Source organism: Vipera ursinii (assembly GCF_947247035.1).
Source record: "Vipera ursinii genome assembly, chromosome: 6".
NCBI lineage: Eukaryota > Metazoa > Chordata > Lepidosauria > Squamata > Viperidae > Vipera > Vipera ursinii.
Window position 1 is genome coordinate 71,291,607 of NC_139515.1, and position 17,615 is coordinate 71,309,221.

A 17,615-nucleotide genomic window follows, 5' to 3' on the forward strand; every position below is an offset into this window, starting at 1 on the left:
TTTTCTTTTAAGTATTGCATTTTGTTTGAATTATCTGGGAACTTTGATTGATATTAAAACATTTGTAATGGAAATTATGATTTGTCCCATTTAGCAAATGCTTATTTTTTTTAATACTTCCGAATATTGTTACAGCTCAACAGATGAAGAACAGTAATTAAGGGGATCTGGATATATATATATATATATATATATATATATATATATATATATATATATATATATATATATATATTAATCCCATTTATATCCCGCCCTTCTCCGAAGACTCAGGGCGGCTTACAATCTAAGCACAAATCAATGTGCTTAGCAATAGCCTTCATTCTATGTATATGCCTGCTTTATTAGGGCTTTCGCCGCCCCCCCCCAAGCGGCATTATTACAAAGTCAGCTTATTGCCCCCAACAATCTGGGTCCTCATTTTACCTACCTGGGAAGGATGGAAGGCTGAGTCAACCTTGAGCCTGGTGGGACTCGAACCTGCACTAATTGCAGGCAGCTGGTGTTACTTAAGGAGGCATTAGCCCACTGCTCCACCAAGGCTTGGTTGAAGAATGCTTGGTTGAAGAATGCACTAACATAAGGCTGCCCTCAGAATGTGTAGTTAGAATGCTCCAGGCATTTAATCCATCGCCATTCCCATTTGTTTATAGGCACTCCTCGCTTAATAGCCAGTTATGTAGCAACCAGTCAGAGTTAGGACAGATCCTTCAAAAGACACAACCTGTTCAGAGTTCTGACAATGGCACACTGTCCCCATGGTTACATGATCTCATTTTGGGCACTTGGCAAATGGTTTACTTTTTGGCTAGTTGCAACATCCCGTAGTCATGTATCTACTATTTACTTTTTTTTGCTGATTTCAAACCTTTTCAGCCAGTTTCCAGCAAAAAAAATAAAAACTCCCAAAGGAATGAATGGACTCGCTTTATAACCAACATGTTCACTTTAGGAACTCTGCAAAAATTTATTTTTGTAAAACTGGATTGTTCATGTGGGTGCCTGGACCTACGACTGTCATGACTTACAATGGAAATTCCAGTCTCCATTACAGTCGTAAGTCGAGGACTACCTGTATATAAAAATATGCAAATATTGTTCTGCTGGCCAGCCAATTAATTAATCCTACAGCTCTGCCTCTTTCCATTATGGATATTTATGTTTGTATGAATATACACATATCCTCTCTCCCCAGTGTTTTACTACAATATTTAGCTGACTAACAGCCTAAATAATTAAAAAAACATGCCAATTGATTAAGAAATGCCTTGATGAATTGGAACGTTAATTTTTTAAAAAAACATTTCTAATATAAATACTTCTAGAAACTTAAAAAGCAAAATAAGTACGCTTTATTCCCTCAAGCAAATATTTTAGTGCAGAATTAAATTCTCGAATCTTCTATTATATTAATTTAATCTATTAATTGGTCCTTTTCAACCAGGTCTGTACTCCTTTGGAGAATAGATGTTCCTGCTTGCTTGCGTATTTAATTCTAACATTTTTGTTTGGTGTCATGATCACAAACTTAATATTTAAAACAGTGTTACCCATGCTTACCAGTGCCTTCTTTTCCCTTCTCCCCAACTCACCCTCTTGCCAAAGAAACTGCAGGGCACAGGTCCCCTAATTTTAACAGAGGAGGAGAAAAGGACTTTGATAGCAGAAGGATATCCCATCCCTACAAAACTTCCCCTCACTAAGTCAGAAGAGAAAGCACTGAAGAAAATCCGTAGAAAGATCAAGAACAAGGTAATTTGGTTTCTTACACATCTGTTCGTACAATCTGTTCCCCCAATGCTTTTTTCCATCTTTCCATCTTTCCAGCAAGTAGGAAAGATGATCCTAGTCCAGGGGTAGGCAACCTCGGCTCTTTTATGACTCATGGACTTCAGCTCCCAGAATTCCTGAGCCAGCCAAGCTGGCTCAGGAATTCTGGGAGTTGAAGTCCATGAGTCATAAAAGAGCCGAGGTTGCCTACCCCTGTCCTAGTCCCTCTTTGAATTTTCCACTCTTTAACAGCCATCCACTTCTTTGCTGTCTTTCCGTGGGTGTAAATCGTGTCTGTGCTTGCTGTTCCCTGCCTCCAAGTTTGCCTGCAGCTGAATTGAAAATATTTTAACTGCCTATCTGTCCTAAGATTAACCTCCAAAGGGAACACGGTTTAACGGGATTTTTGTTTTCTGTTACTGAGTAACCATAGTTTTTTTTCCCTCCCCTGTTGGTTTGACTTGGTCTGCTATTTTCTCTTCTAGATTTCTGCCCAAGAAAGCAGGCGGAAAAAGAAAGAGTACATGGACACCTTGGAGAAGAGGTGAGCAGAAGATTCCATTTGATCAAACATCTAAAAAGCTTGACAAAACAGAAGCTTTTTGTAATTGTAAGAGGTGTTTATTTGCAGGAAGTCCAGGTCTAATATCCGATCTCTATGATCAAGAATTCTCTTTAGAAAGCAAGCTGTTCAAGGGAGGAAGATAGATGGGCCAATGGCCTTATTCAATTTAAAGAGATCCAGCTCTTGAGAAGTTGCCTTGCTGTGTTGAAGGGAAACACTATGGCCTCCAAAATTTCGAAGAACACGTGCTTTCTATGCCCCCTAGTGGCTACTAAGAGGGCGGAACCAAACTGTTGATTGGCTTAAGGAACAGACTATGCATAATAAATATATAAAGACATTGGAATAATAATAGTATAACAGCCATGGTCTAATACAGGGTCCCCAACCCCCAGGCCATGGTCTGGTCACGGCATGCCAGCAACAGGTCCGTACAAACAAGTAAAGCCGCATCCGCAGGATGCAGGCAGCATACAAAGCCACACACCCTCTAGTCTGCGGAAAAACATCTTCCATGGAACTTTTCCCTGGTGCCCAAAAGGTTGGGGACCTCCGATCTAATATACCCAGGCTGAGAATAAAACTTGGGGCAGAATGTGCTGGTAAAAGAAAACTATTTCATTTATTTCTCAATATCCTAAGAGTTTCATCATCCTTCCTAAACATAGGGTTTGTCTGTAGCGCAAACTATTCTTGGTTATAAAATCAAAGGCGAGTAATGTAAATCTCATGGCAAATTCTTATTTACTCTTAAAGGCAGTTCAGAGAGTAGATCTCATATTGTTGGTTAACCAAATGCAGATCTTTAAGCCTTTAATTTTCATTGATTTCCAAGGGTTGAGTCCTGCTCAACTGAGAACAGTGAGCTTCGCAAGAAAGTAGAAGTTCTGGAGAATACAAACAGGTAAAATATACAATCCAAGTAGAAAAACAAACTTTCTTTCTTTCCCTACTATGTTTTGAACTGAACAAAATTGGAATGGCCAGGAGACCAGTCAGCTAAATTATTTTTATATAAATGTGTCAATAGATCTGAATTTCTAAAAAAGGCCCAGATGACACATCAAAAATGGGATGTGAAATCAGTCCCGTGACATTAGTTATCACAGCATCCTTTAGAACCAGGATCTAAAATTCCCTCACTGTACTACTATTTTTATGTGTGTCAAATTACAGGTGGTGTTTAGCTGACAACTGCAATTCAGCCTAAAATTTCTATTGCTAAGCAAGACAGCTGTTAAGTGACTTGTGTCCCATTTTATGTGTTGTTGTTTTTTTGCCACAGTTGTTAAGTGAATCATTGCAGTTGTTAAGTGATTCATGCAGTTGTTAAGTGAGTCTGGCTTCCCCCATTGACTTGGCTTTTTGGAAGCCAGCTGGGAAAGTTACAAATGTGGATCGTTTGACCCTGGCACACTGCAACTGTCAAAAATGGATGCCAGTTGCCAAGGGCCCAAATTTTGATTACGTGACTGTGAGGTTGTTGCAACAGTTGTAAGTGTGAAAAGTGGTCATAAGTTTTTTTTTTTAGTACCATTGTAATTTAGAATGGTCACTAAAGGAATGGTTATAAGTTGAGGACCACCTGGTTGAGCTGGAAGAAGCAGAGAATCAGTGGTTTTGTTGATGTGGGTGGGATTTGTAGTTCTGTGAGATACGGAGAAGGATCCCCCAGAATATCTACTCCTTTGATAGCAGAATGTCCTCTTACTCCTTTGATAGCTCCTCTGTGGAGTTTGGAAATGATTTGTTGGTGCCTGTATATTTTGTGTAGATGATTTCATTAAACTGTTTTGCATACTGTATGAAAGACAGAACGTGACATAGAAACACTGCAGTAAATAAATCTCGCAAGCATCTGAAAACTGGGAAAAGCTGTCTGTGCCTACTGCTTCTCACAGCGTGGGCTGTCAGTGTAGCTTCAGATAGTCAGGCATCAGCAGCAAGAAAGGCACTTAGCATTTTTTGACACATGAAGTGGCAAGTTTGAGCAAAATCCTTCAGGAGGCTCACATTCCGTTACTGATTGTATATTTGGTCAGCTTTGTCAGCTTCCTGTGCAATAACGGATTAAGGTAATGAATCTGGCATGGTTTAAATAGCAGTGGGCAGCTATGGCTGTTTAAAGAGAAAAAAAAGGATTTAAATAAAAGTACACAATCATTCATTTCTTAGGTGAACCAGAGTTAAGGGTCTCCACGTATACGTTTTGCACTTGGAGACAGACCTCTGCGTTACCATAGCAAATTCAGATTCCTATACCTTTTTCAGCTGCTGTGATATGGAAAGGGATTTTGGCAAACTGAAGAGTAGGATGTACTCCTTTTTTTGTAAGCTGGTTTTCCATTGACATTTCCCTTTTGCTCTGGGTTTGGCATCTGAGATTGGAGGGAGAAAGCAATCATTAAGTAGCACATAACCAAATACTCTCAAGCTATGCAAGTATAATTCAATGATTTTGTGTTGAATCTCCTATGGAACGGAAGGACGATAACTCAGTGCCAGAACACCTGCTTTGTATGCAGATAGGCCCTAGGCATTGGCAGCTTTAACAAAGAACAGAATATGGTAACCAGCCAGATTTCTGCCTGGAAGGCTTCTATCAGGTTAAATAGTTTGATATAAATTTCCAAATCGGAAAGAGATTTGGTAGCTGGAGAAAGGTAGATATTGATAGATTAACGCAATTATGCTTTACTTTTGAAGGGAAAAAAGGTAAATGAGAAAAGAACTCCCAGAATTGGGAGTATATACAATAGCCATAAAGTATAGACAATCGCTATTTTTTAGGACTTAAACATGTAATATTGTTCCTTGTTAACAATGCTAATCTATTCTTCCTTAAAACGGTATTCTCGCAAATGTGTTGAATCATGGCTATCAGATCAGGATTGCAAAAATCTGGATGAGTCCTAGGTGCAGTGAGCCCTGGACTTCAGTTCCCATAATGTTAAAGCCATAGTTCACAGGATTAACTGAAGTTTAACAGATGTGTTGCATGTCTCAAAGATACAGTGTTAGGAAAGGCTCCTCTAGAACTTCATTTGGTAAAAAGCTGGATCAAACTGCATCTATTGAGCAATCTCAAAGAAAAGAAAATTAATATTTTGTTTCTTCTTGTGGGGTTTATTCTATGTGGGTGTATTCTTCCTGATAGGTCTTGAAGTATTAAAATCTTAAAATATCCAATACATCTGAGAAACCATAAGGGCAGAAAAATTGAAAGGATGTGTGAAAGCCCATTCTTCACACCATGCAGAGTTAATACTGTAGAATTTGCTATCACAAGCTGTACTGATGGTTCTCAACTTGGGTAGAATTAGGGATTAGACAGTTTCATGTAAGATAAGGCTGCTAGTAGTCAGGGTGTCTGTGCGTTTTCATATATTCTCCTTGCAGATTTCACAGTGACCTTTGATTGACCACTGTGCGAAAAGAAGATTGGACTAAATGAGCCTGTAATCTGATCCATCAGGGCTTTTATGTTCTTAACTGACCTATGTAGTGATTCCTGCTCCTTTATCTTTCAGAACACTCCTGCAGCAATTACAGAGGCTCCAAACCATGGTTGCTGGCAAAGTGTCACGCTCCTGTAAAGCTGCTAGTACACAAACAGGGACATGTCTCATGGTAAGCAGCTTTTGAACCCTGATGGTCTCTTAGGACTTTCTTTGGTGTTTCTATGCATCTTGAAGGGACGCGGTGGCTCAGTGGGTTAGGACGCTGAGCTTGTCGATCAGAAGGTCGGCAGTTTGGCGGGTCGAATCCCGAGTGCCGTGTAACAGAGTGAGCGCCTGTTACTTGTCCCAGCTTCTGCCAACCTAGCAGTTCAAAAGCACGTAAAAATGCAAGTAGAAAAATAGGGACCACTATGGTGGGAAGGTAACAGCGTTCCGTGCGCCTTTGGCGTTTAGTCATGCCGGCCACATGACCACGGAGACGTCCTCGGACAAGCGCTGGCTCTTTGGCTATGAAACGGAGATGAGCACCGGCCCCTAGAGTTGGAAACGACTAGCACGCATGTGCAGGGGAACCTTTACCTTTACCTTTTACCTATGCATCTTATGCTGTCAAGGTATGAGGAATAAGTGTCCAGGTATCCACATTTTGCTCTTTGTGTCACACTGCTTTATTTGTTCCTTTTATAGTCATCTTTCTGCTTCTAGCAGAGTATAGAACACTTTCTCTTTCATTTTTTTTCTTCCATCAACAAGCTTGGGCTGAGTCATAGTGACTAGTCCCAAGTTACTCTGTAAGCCTCTGTGGCTGAGGGTTCAAATCTGTGTTTGAAACAATATACCAGATTGGCTTTGATTACAGACCAAATAAGATGTGGCCCCAACCAAGTAAATACCAGGTACGGGAAGACAAGATCTACATTGAGATCTTGATGGGGGCAATTGTTTAAATTCTTATTGCCCCTACAAGGCTTTGATTTTAATTAGACTGTCTTCCTTTATTTTGTTTATAACTGTATAAAGGTGACATAATGAGTTTGCTCTGATGGTGATGGCCAAGTTCTGCAGTGGGTTTCATTATACGTAGCATTAGGTTGAAGTGGTTGTTTCATGTAGCATTCAGTTTGGTGCATAGAGATAGTATTAGGCAGAGATGCTAACGGTGAAGTGGAAGTTAGGAGACCATGAGATAGATTGAAATAATACAGTCATTGTGGTAGCTAGCAGCACAGATATCATATATTTCTTCCCCTGTTTAGTCCCTTATTTGCACCAAAATAATTATTTCCTATATGCATTTCCCTTTCCCAGAAGTAAAATTCCTTCTTAAAGAAATTTCTTAAAATTAATATTCTAAGTTGAATGTCAATGTTACCCTTCATAATAAAAATTAATTAAAAAGAATGTTAGCCTGCAAGCGTATCTTCCTGATGTTCTGATATTTTGGGGAGGAAGCAGTTCCATTAGTTGGAAGTTCTATTATCCCAGTAAATCTGTACTATCTGCCTACAGGCTAGTTTTACTAATTAGATGAAAATTGAACAGGTGGGTTTTTGTTGGATTAAAAATTGAGAATATAGTTATGGTTTATCTACCCATTCAAGATCCTTTCTTATCAGATTACCGGTATTATTTTTCCTTGTGGAGCGTTTATGCTTCCAGTAGATCCAGTTAAGTTCCTTTCTAAACATACTGGAACACACAAGCAGCAGGTGAAATGGGAGGGGTGGTAATAGAAAGCTAATAAAAATATCTGATACTTGTTTTTAATAATATCTCAACTGAGTAGAATGGTCCCAAAGCTTCTAGAATCACCATGCTAAAAAAAGATGTGTTTCTAGTACAATTAGGACTAGAATTTCAGTCTCAAAGCAATGCAATTATTAAGCAAGTCATTATGTGACCCACTTGATTTCACAAACATTTTTACTATGATTGTTAAGTAAATCACATGGTCATTAATTGAATCACATGGTCGTTAAGCAAACCTGGCTTCCCCAATTAATTTTGTCTGTGGAAAGCTACCTGAGAAGGTCAGCAATAGTGATCATGCTACAGCCATTGTAAATGCAATCCATTTGCTAAGCACCTGGATTGTGATCATGTGATTGAGGGGTGGTGGTGCGATGATCATAATTTCAAGGACAGGTCATAAGTCACTTTTTTCTGAGGCTGTTGTAACTTTGAACCAATATTAAACAAAGAGTGATAAGTTGAGGTCTAACTATCAAGCTAAATCGGTATTGCACCTAGGTTTCTACAATCAGAATTATTTCAACTAAGCAGGAGAAGAGAAGAAAGAACTTCTGGAGCATAGTTTTTGTTGGCTTTATATTTAACTTGTATTTTGTATTGCATTGCATTGCATTGCATTTATATTTAACTTTTAATGACAAGACTTTAATTTTATTACGTATAATAAAATGTGTGCTTTCTCCCCCCCCAGGTTGTAGTATTATGCTTTGCAATTATTTTGGGCAGCTTTTCACAGAGCTTTGGGCCTCATTCCTCCATCACAAAAGCTGTGCTGCCAACCCAGCATTCTACACCAGAGTCATATACAGCATCAATAGGTGAGTGCAAAATCAGGAGTTTTTAATGTTCTCAGTTTGTAAAGCCTCTTTTCTCAGTGTAGGTACTTAGAAATTTTTAAACTATAACCATAGTCCCCCCCACTGTTAGTATAACCAATAGTCAGGAATGCTGGGAGCTTGTGTTGACACCAGTGACCAACCAATAAGTAATAGGTTCTAGAATCAGAGACAATAGCTCACACCATATTTTACTGAATATAGATTCAGAGAGTTTACAGAAGGAAAAAGATAATATGCCAGTCCTTTCAGCTACTCGGGAAATCCTGAAATTACAAAGGAGAGATTCATTGGCACCACCTGGCTGATTCTTAGCGCTTTCCCAAGTCTTCAGTCTGTGCTGAGGTTCATAGTGTCTGTGGTCTCTTGTCAGTTTTTATACTTTTTCAGAATATGGGACAAGTAAATAACATAACACCTGGAGATTTATTTATTTAATTCCATTTATATCCCGCCCTTCTCCAAAGACTCAGGGCGGCTGGTTTGATGGCACATATTGTGAGTCTCTTGATCACATCCCACTTTAGTATAGAACAGAACAGAATAGAACAAAATAATAACTTTGTCACTTTGAATGCACACTAATCAGCATACATTAATATGAAATTTCGTAGCATACAGCTCTCAAAGGGTCACCACCTCCGATTTAATCACTGCACAAATAAGACAAAAATAAATAAATAAATAAATACAGAATTATGCATATACCCACCTATATTATATGACACAGAGGAACAACAGTCTAGTTCGGGTTATGTATACATGTGCATGGCGAGAAAAACAAATCTTGCGAATTTACCAGATAGCATAGGGATAGGTAAGTTGACTAACTACCAAAGTTATCCTAATTAAGACTTTGTTCTTAGCATGTATAACATATCCTCCCTTCTGCAGTTATTGGACTAGGGAGTACCTGTTCTTTTTATTGTCATTGGTACAAACTATAATACAGATAAGAGGCTCAAAAGTGAAAGTAATTCCATGATAATAAGATATCACATGTGAGACTTATCACATGTTACATATCTAAGCGTTGATGTAGGACATTTTTTTCCACATGTAGATAGAGAAGACGTGGATCACTATTACTCCCTTGCTGTGTCTTCTATAGTAGCCCTACAGAGCTATAACAAACAGCATCTGGGACCTAGTCTGAAAAAAGCTTCTTTATTGTAGGACAGGTGCACATGATTATATCTGCCTAGATATCTACCAGTCACTTATGTTGACTGGTAAATCAAGATGCAGGTATGCAAGCGAACTCTATTTTATTGGTGTGTTGGTATACTAGAAGGATTTATGGGGAACTGAGTAATCTGAAAATATCTAATGTAGAACTTTTGAAACAGGGATGAGAAGCTACTAGTGGCCATACCTTTTTTATTAGCCAAGATAATGGATGGGAGTAATGATTTAGATACATCACTGGGATCTCTGGAGTGTGTGTATGTGTATGCGTATGTTTGTGTGTGTGTGTGTGTAAGTAAAGCACTGCAACTCTTGGAGATCTAAAAGCTATAGGTTGTCCATCACCTGTTCAAGAGGTTGATCTTTAATTTATCAGGTATATGTTCTTCGCTGTAGTCACTCCATTCTTTTACACATTCACTTCTGGTAGTTTTGAGCTTTCCTTACATATGTTGCAAGTATCAGAATTAGGTTGCTTTATCACAGTGCTTTTTTTGTAAAAGAAAAAGGTGCCGGAACTCACACATGTCATACAACCCGCCTTGCCTACACTACAAGGTTCCATTCAAAAAAGGTGCCGGAACTCCATTCTGAGCGTTCTATGAGAAAAAAAGCCCTGCTTTATCAGAAACAATCAACGTCTTGGGATGGGAGGTTTAAAGACTGGAAACAGGTCAATGAGATGGCCCAGTTGGAAAGAGTTCTAGTTTTGGAAAGAATTCTAGTTCTCAATTTTGAGATACCTTACATGCATATAACCTATTTTGTTTAATTTAAAATGTTTACCATTTGGAAAAAGGGGAAGAGTCTTCCTCTGCTTAAGTATAGACAATCATTTCTTAACTTGAAGCCCTTCAGATATGTTCAACTGCATAGCTGGGAGCAAAATCTAGGAGTTGATATTGAACACATTTGAAAGGCATCCAGTTTTGGAAAAAAATAGGAAAAGGCAACTTTGTATTAATTAAATAACACATGTAAATGTTAGAGCAGGAGTCAACCTTATATTTCAGAAGATTCAGAAGTCAACACCTGATTATTATTTTTGACTAGGATCTCTGAAAGCAAGGCTACAAAACAACTCTGCTATCAAGTCCCACATAATATTTGGATCTAATATTTGGACTTAGATGGGCCATTTATCTAAGGCAGCTTTTTATAGTGAAATCCACCATCTGTAGCCAAAATGTTCTCCTCTATTAAAGCTGTTGAATGCCATCAATCCCAATTAAATTTCTTGTCTTCATAAGTGTTAGTTTTGCTGTTAGTTTACTCCATTTCTTCCTTGTTTTTCTCTGCAGTGAGATCAAGGAGCCTGCTGACTTATGAGGGGCCTTATCCACTGGAGGAACAGCCCTTGTCAGACCACAGCAATGGCTGGGACAGGCACCTGGATGCTTCCAAAGCCCTGTCTTTGGAACCCATGTCCAAGTCACAACCCAGTCAGGTTACAGAGATCACAATAGCCAATGAGACAAGGCTAGAAAAGTCAGTGCTGGTGGGGCTGCAACAGCACATGTGAGTATTTGGCAAAATTAGAATGCCCATTGGAAGTGTTTGGTTTTGAAGAAAGATACTGGGCAAAAAAAATAATATCTGCTGTAGTGAGTGACAGAGAAATCAACCTGGCTTTTTTTTTACTAGTTCCCGTTCAGCTTGGTGACAAATAATTTTAAAGGAGAAGAAAATTTCAGGGATACACTATGATGTAGTGTAGACCATGACTAAAGGCTTGCATGAATGTTATTTATTTGGCTGTATAATTATTTCTCCATTGACTCTTCCTATTGGACTTTTTCATCAGCAAAAACTTTGGGCTTTATTTAGAAATCAGTAAGGGTATTTATTCTTATACAGATTTACAAATATAAATACAATGTGTCCACATAATTTCTCTGTTTACAGATGTGTTGGGAAATTTCAAAAGGTCATTATGTTCCACTCTAGATTGCTCATTTCTTCCAAGAAAAAAACAACAACAACCCATGGCCAGAGTAATTGGAAAGATAATAGAGCCAGTCAGCATGATGAATGAACAGTACCTGGAAAATATTCCTTGCCAAGAATACTACAAAAAGCCTATGCGCTTGGAAAATAACCTCTAGATAGCCACTGCTGCAGGAGGCTTTTCTCTTTCCAGAGTGGCTGTAGCTCAGTGCTAGAATAAGGACTGACATACATACATACCTATACCTATATATACATGCACACACACATAACTAATTTATTGAATGTACGAGTGTTATTCAATTGAATGTATATACATTTGCAGAAGAAGATTGTGTGAAAGGGCAAAAAGTATGGTTTCTGTGCACAATATCACCTAAAAAATTTATACCACAGTAGGCATTACTTTAGAAAAGAAAGCATTTTTTTGCCAACAGATGGCAGTTTTAAAAATGACACTTGCCATCTGCAAGTTTTATAAGAACTCAGATTTTAAAAATGCTGCCTGATTCATTGGAAACACTTTTTTTACTTAATTCAAAATTGAGATTTTGAGCAATTAAATGAACACACGATCTAGTGCATGTTTATTCAGAAGCAATTTCTACGGAACTCAGTGGGACTTGCTTCCAGGAAAAAGTCGATAGGATTGCAGTTGAATTGAAACTATCCAGTGTCGCTTTGGATAGTGAGATGGGAAGCACATAAATTTAACATTTTTAAAAAATAAATTGTTACAATTCCAGATAGAGAACACACTCTGGATGTGACAGGTCTCAAATTCAAACTTTGCCATTTTAAAGTTAAAGATTTGGGGATGGGAAAATTGAGCTTCATATCACTTGATATCTTGCTACTTTGAAGTGAAGCTAAAATGTTCACAATAGCAATTTAATAAAAGCTAAGTAGTCATTTTTGTTTTGCTTGGTTTTATTTATACTCATATTGTATAATAACCTGAATTCTTCTTCATCTTTGCTTATAGAATCAGTTCAGAGCTGGATGCAAATGAAACACTAAAAATCGTTGAAATTGACAGAAGAGTCAATGCTACATCTTAGGAGAAAGGAACATTTCCTCCCTTGCATCTTTATTTTTGTTCCAAACAAAAGATTGGAAAGACTTATCACTGTCAGTAAATCTCAATGGCGAGAATGGAGGACTTGTCTGATTTTTTTAATGTGAGAAAGTGGCTTTGATTGATTATTCTCCAAAAATCCTAATTTTTACCTGTTTAGCTTGCCATTTCACTCCTACATCCATGATGAGGATGTTGATGTGGAAATATGATAAAGGCAGACCTTTTGAATTATTTTCTTGCCCTGCTGTGTTTTTAAAAGTAGTAATTGTCATACCTGACATCTACCATGATATTCATAGTGGGAAGAACTATGTTGATACTATTTTGATGCCACCGGTGATAGGGTGTTGCCCTCAGTGAAAATCTCCTTTGGAGCTTCCATAATCATGGTGAAGTAGAAGCATAGCCAAGGAACTTTCCCCCCACCTTCGCTAGCAGAATTGGACTGTAGAGGTGTTCTTTGCTGTACCTCAATGGACAAGAATGGTTAGTTCTAGCAAAACATTTTGGTCTTGCTATACTGAGAAGTTTCATAATTACTTTCTTCCCATGGTGACATCTTTGTAAAAACTGAAAAGGCTTGGAGTCATCTTTCAGTACATTAGCTTAATTTTTCCCAGTCTGATGACTCCTTGCTACAATTCCCCAAATATTCACTAAGCCTACTTGTGGAGAATATATACCAGATTCTCTTATGGATATGAGAATCTGTTTGCTTGTATTCCCTTATATCTTATACTCTCTTGTATCTTTCTGTTGTAAATAGTATTTATTAGTTTTTTCCCCCCTATGATCGAAGCTGGAATGGCAAGTCAATGTTGTAAGTTCTTTCAAATGATCTCAGTGGACTTTGAAAAACTTCCAAAACTTCTTTTAGGCTCCAGGCATTAAATCTTTAAAAATTTAATCTAAATAAGATTTTTCCCCTACTTCCTAATGTATTGTTTTGTTCTCTTTGTTGTACTTGTTTTTAAATAGGCTTTTGGTTGTGATACCAGCAAAAATTCCAGTTTCAGCAAGCTCAGTTTCTAGAATCTTAAATGATCAGAACTTTTCAGAAGGAATTATTAGTATGAATATGTTAAAACAGCACCTCTGTAAAATACAGTTGCATGGGACCCTTCATCAAACAATTATTTATATGCTTAGAGTTCAAAAAATAATATCTCCAAATCACTTTGTAATGGGGGATTTTTCAAATATCACATTTGGGTAACAATGTTTATTTTACTGCACTGTATTATTCATTATGTGATCATTGGTTCCAGATGTAGCTAATAGATTTTAGATAACGTAGCTAGTGGGTGGACTTTAAGAGAATGTTACTTTAAACTATTTATGGAAACCAATTATGGAATTGTGACGCTCTTAATAATTGAGTAGTAGGTAGACCTGGATTTCTTTTGCTGTGTATATGCTTTGATTGTATTCACTGTTTTTTTATTATGTAAAGTATTTTAACTAGTTAATGTTTCTGAATCAGATGTTGACTGGTGCAAATTGATAGTTTTCCATTCTATAATAACCTGATAATTTGCTTCTCTTTTTCTTGTAAACCTAGAAACATTCAGTTCATGATTTATAAATCTGGGTTGAATGTCAAATTTGAAATGTCTTTCAAGAAATATCTGAGAATAGGACTTTTTCTCCAAACTGTCAATTTTGAGAAGTGGGTGCTATCTATTCATAGTTTGACTGTCAAGAAAATGAATGACTAATATTAATTGCTAGCGTTGGTTGGCTTCTATGAAATTAAGTTCTCTAACGCCAGAAGACCATTGTGCAGTCCACCTCCCCTCAGTATAAAATTATATCTTTAGTATCTTCTCTCTCACTTTGTGACAAAAATAATTCTTCTGTAATCGCTAATTGAAAAGAAATGCTTTTTTATATTGTTATTTTGAAGGTGTACTCAAACCCTGTGTACTCCAGTTGGTTATGTTGGTTAATTAGTCTGTTGCCCTCACTCTCAAGCCTTTGACCCAAGACTTGTAGATCTCAATCATACACTTTGGAGCCCAGACTTGTTGGTTCTCATGTAGTAGAACATTTTTTTTTCTTCCATAAAAAATATGAGGCCTTGGAAGGAACACAGAATTTATCAACCAGCTTTATATACATACCGGTAATTAAAAAACAACAACTGAGCGATAAGAGATGTTAGTTTATGTTGAAAACTTGTAACATGTTATTAGGGAGCCTTGATATATAAGCACAGTTGTTGCAAGAGAAGCTTCTTTGTGACATCAATCCCCAGTGGACTAATATATCCTTTTCTTTTTGTTTAGTTTTGCATATTTTAAAATCACAATAACAAGTTGAGATATCTGCAGACTTTAGAACACTATTTGGAGTTTTGAGTGGTTGCAGCTTATTTGAACTGTAGAATTATACTCTGCAGGCCAACATTTCCTCTTCTGGCATATATTATTCAAATCTCTTCCCCAATTCCATCCTCTTTTCTGTATAGGTAGTCCTCGACTTACAACAATTCATTTAGTGACAATTCAAAGTTACAACAGCATTGGAAAAAGTGTCTTATGACCATTTTTTCACACAACTGTTGCAGAATACCCATGGTCATGTGATCAAAATGGCAACTGGCTCATATTGATGACGGTTGCAGAGTCCTGAGGTCATGTGATCATGTTTTGCGGCCTTCTGACAAGTAAAGTCAATGGGGAAGCCAGATTCACTTGACAGCCGTGTTACTAACTTAACAACTGCAGTGATTCACTTAAGAATTGTGGCAAGAAAGGTCATAAAATGGGGCAAAATTCACTTAACAAATGTCTCACTTAACGACAGAAATTTTGGACTCAATTATGGTCGTAAGTCAAAGATGGTGAAGAAGATGGCTTTTTTTTCTTCCAAAGAACATAATCTGATTTTTTCCTTCAAAAAAGAATGGGGAGGAGCTGTCTAAGGACAGTATTTATAAATAAATGCACATTAGCTCAGTGTAATTTAATTGTTTATGAAGATAATTTTCTGAACCCTTTTTTCTTCATAATCGTCCAAACAACACCAATCTTGTTACAATTTAAATGTGAACAAAATGTTGAGGATGCATATGGACAAATGACATATGGAAGATAGATAAAGTAGATAATATGTGGAAGTCAGTGGCTGTGTGGTAATTGATGCTTACATGTTTGTAGAATGGGCACTGAGCATTCACGACAGCAGGAAATGATAATGAGACAATTATCCTGCCACTATTAAGAAATGCAAAACATGCCACACTAATTCCATGGCAATACAATAAATACAAGAAAACAATACAAATGCATAACAAAATACAAGCTAGAATCAGTTTGGTAAAGTGTTTGAGATGCTGGATTAGAGACTGGGAGATTGTGAGTTCACCGTTAGGCATGAAAGCTGGCTGGATGACTTTGGGCCATTTGCTGTCTCTCACCCCAACCCACCAGGGAAAGTAGATATGTGTCTGCCACCTTGAGTTGTGCCAAATAAAGTAGGGTAAAATTAAATGAATAAATAAATTGAATATCAACTTTACAATGGATGGGGCATATATAAAGTTTACAGGCTGGTTGAAATGAAAGTGCAATTTAATTCTCCCTAATTTTCTGTGCAAAAATTAATGGATCTTGTGGCCCATTTTGGCATCTTTTCTCAGGTGTTGACTTCAAAGTTAGCTAGGTAAACATATCCACCTTGATTTGCTTTTTTCAAGGCTAAATATTTTATAAAATTTAAATCGTCCTGATACTTGGTCCTGTCTATTTTATGAACTGTGGCTCTTATACATTGCTTAAAATGTGTTTCTCTTGTGTATGTTATACTTTAGGTTGAAAATCTGAAAATGTATTGTTAATGGGACACAGTTGCCCATGACATGATTATATTCAGTGTCTTTAAAGGAGAAACATGACTGGATTTATTTCATTCATAAAAATACTGACATTCAGGCTTTTCTTATCCTTGAAATATAGATCATGATTTTATATATTGCAACACATAATCCTACTAAAATCAGCAGAATTAGACTCACGTGATGTCTTTCTGCATCCCGATAAGGGAGTATATACGTCAAAGTTACCTGGAACTTTCATAAATTATTACTGCCTTTTAGAGAATCTTATTATAAGTTAAGTTTTAATTTGTTATTATAAGTCAGCTTGAGGATTATTGTCAAGCAAAAAATGTACTATAAGTACTTGCTTAATAATAATGTCTGTAATTTGTATCATGTAAGCCCAAACCTGTTAAACCGGCCATCCATATTGACATATTTCTGTCCAAAAAAAAAAAATTCAGTTATTTCTGCTATGTGAATATGCAAATATGTTTTACCCATGGAGCTGACTAATTAAAATGCAGTAGTTATTTAATAAAAAGCATAAGGTAAAAATAAAAAAATGCCAATACCTTAGACAACAGTGGTTTAATATGTTCCATACCGTTTTTATTACAATATATATATGTGCACTTCTAAATATGCGCCAAAGAAATTTTGTTTAAAAAAACTTTTATTAAGCACAAAAGTCTAAAATAAAACTGCAAACTAAATGCTTTTTATATGTACCTAAATGCAACTATGTAATGCTTTATCTATTTTCTTGCAAATAAATATTTTCCTAAAGAAAAAGAGAAGCCTGTTCAGTCATTTGCATTTTAAAACTCCTTTTTACACAGCTGTGGTAAGGAAAGATGCAGTTTACATCTACCAACATGTGCAAACCCAAAACCTAAATTACACCAAACCCCAGCATGTTATTTCGCTCCTTAGTCATACAGATATATCTGGGATATCTACAAGTAAACAGAAGTCCACAACTTTATTTTCTGAACTTAGTATTCAAGCTGTATTCTACTTAGTAGCAATTAATTCATCTCTAGTCTACAAATTGATTCAAAGACATTTTAAGTGGTGACCATCACATCTTCTGGCCAATTTCCATAAGCTAATTACAAGCCAATTATGAGTTGTGTTTATACATTAATACTTTTTTTTCTCTCCTAAAACCATCTCTTAACTGGATCCCATT

The 17,615-nt window shown here is 36.9% G+C and overlaps 1 protein-coding gene across 2 annotated transcripts in view; it reads left to right on the forward strand.

The window, feature by feature from the left end:
* The window catches only part of CREB3L2 (cAMP responsive element binding protein 3 like 2), a 77,824-nt gene extending 60,620 nt beyond the window's left edge, over nucleotides 1-17,204 (forward strand). For both annotated transcript variants that reach the window (XM_083365475.1, XM_083365476.1), the window contains exons 6-12: nucleotides 1,606-1,752; nucleotides 2,256-2,314; nucleotides 3,171-3,239; nucleotides 5,866-5,965; nucleotides 8,240-8,366; nucleotides 10,874-11,090; nucleotides 12,505-17,204. In XM_083365475.1, coding sequence (XP_083221601.1) covers nucleotides 1,606-1,752; nucleotides 2,256-2,314; nucleotides 3,171-3,239; nucleotides 5,866-5,965; nucleotides 8,240-8,366; nucleotides 10,874-11,090; nucleotides 12,505-12,580 — 795 coding nt within the window. In that variant the 3' untranslated portion in view covers nucleotides 12,581-17,204. The remainder of the gene's footprint in view (nucleotides 1-1,605; nucleotides 1,753-2,255; nucleotides 2,315-3,170; nucleotides 3,240-5,865; nucleotides 5,966-8,239; nucleotides 8,367-10,873; nucleotides 11,091-12,504) is intronic.
* The last annotated feature ends 411 nt before the right edge of the window (nucleotides 17,205-17,615 follow it).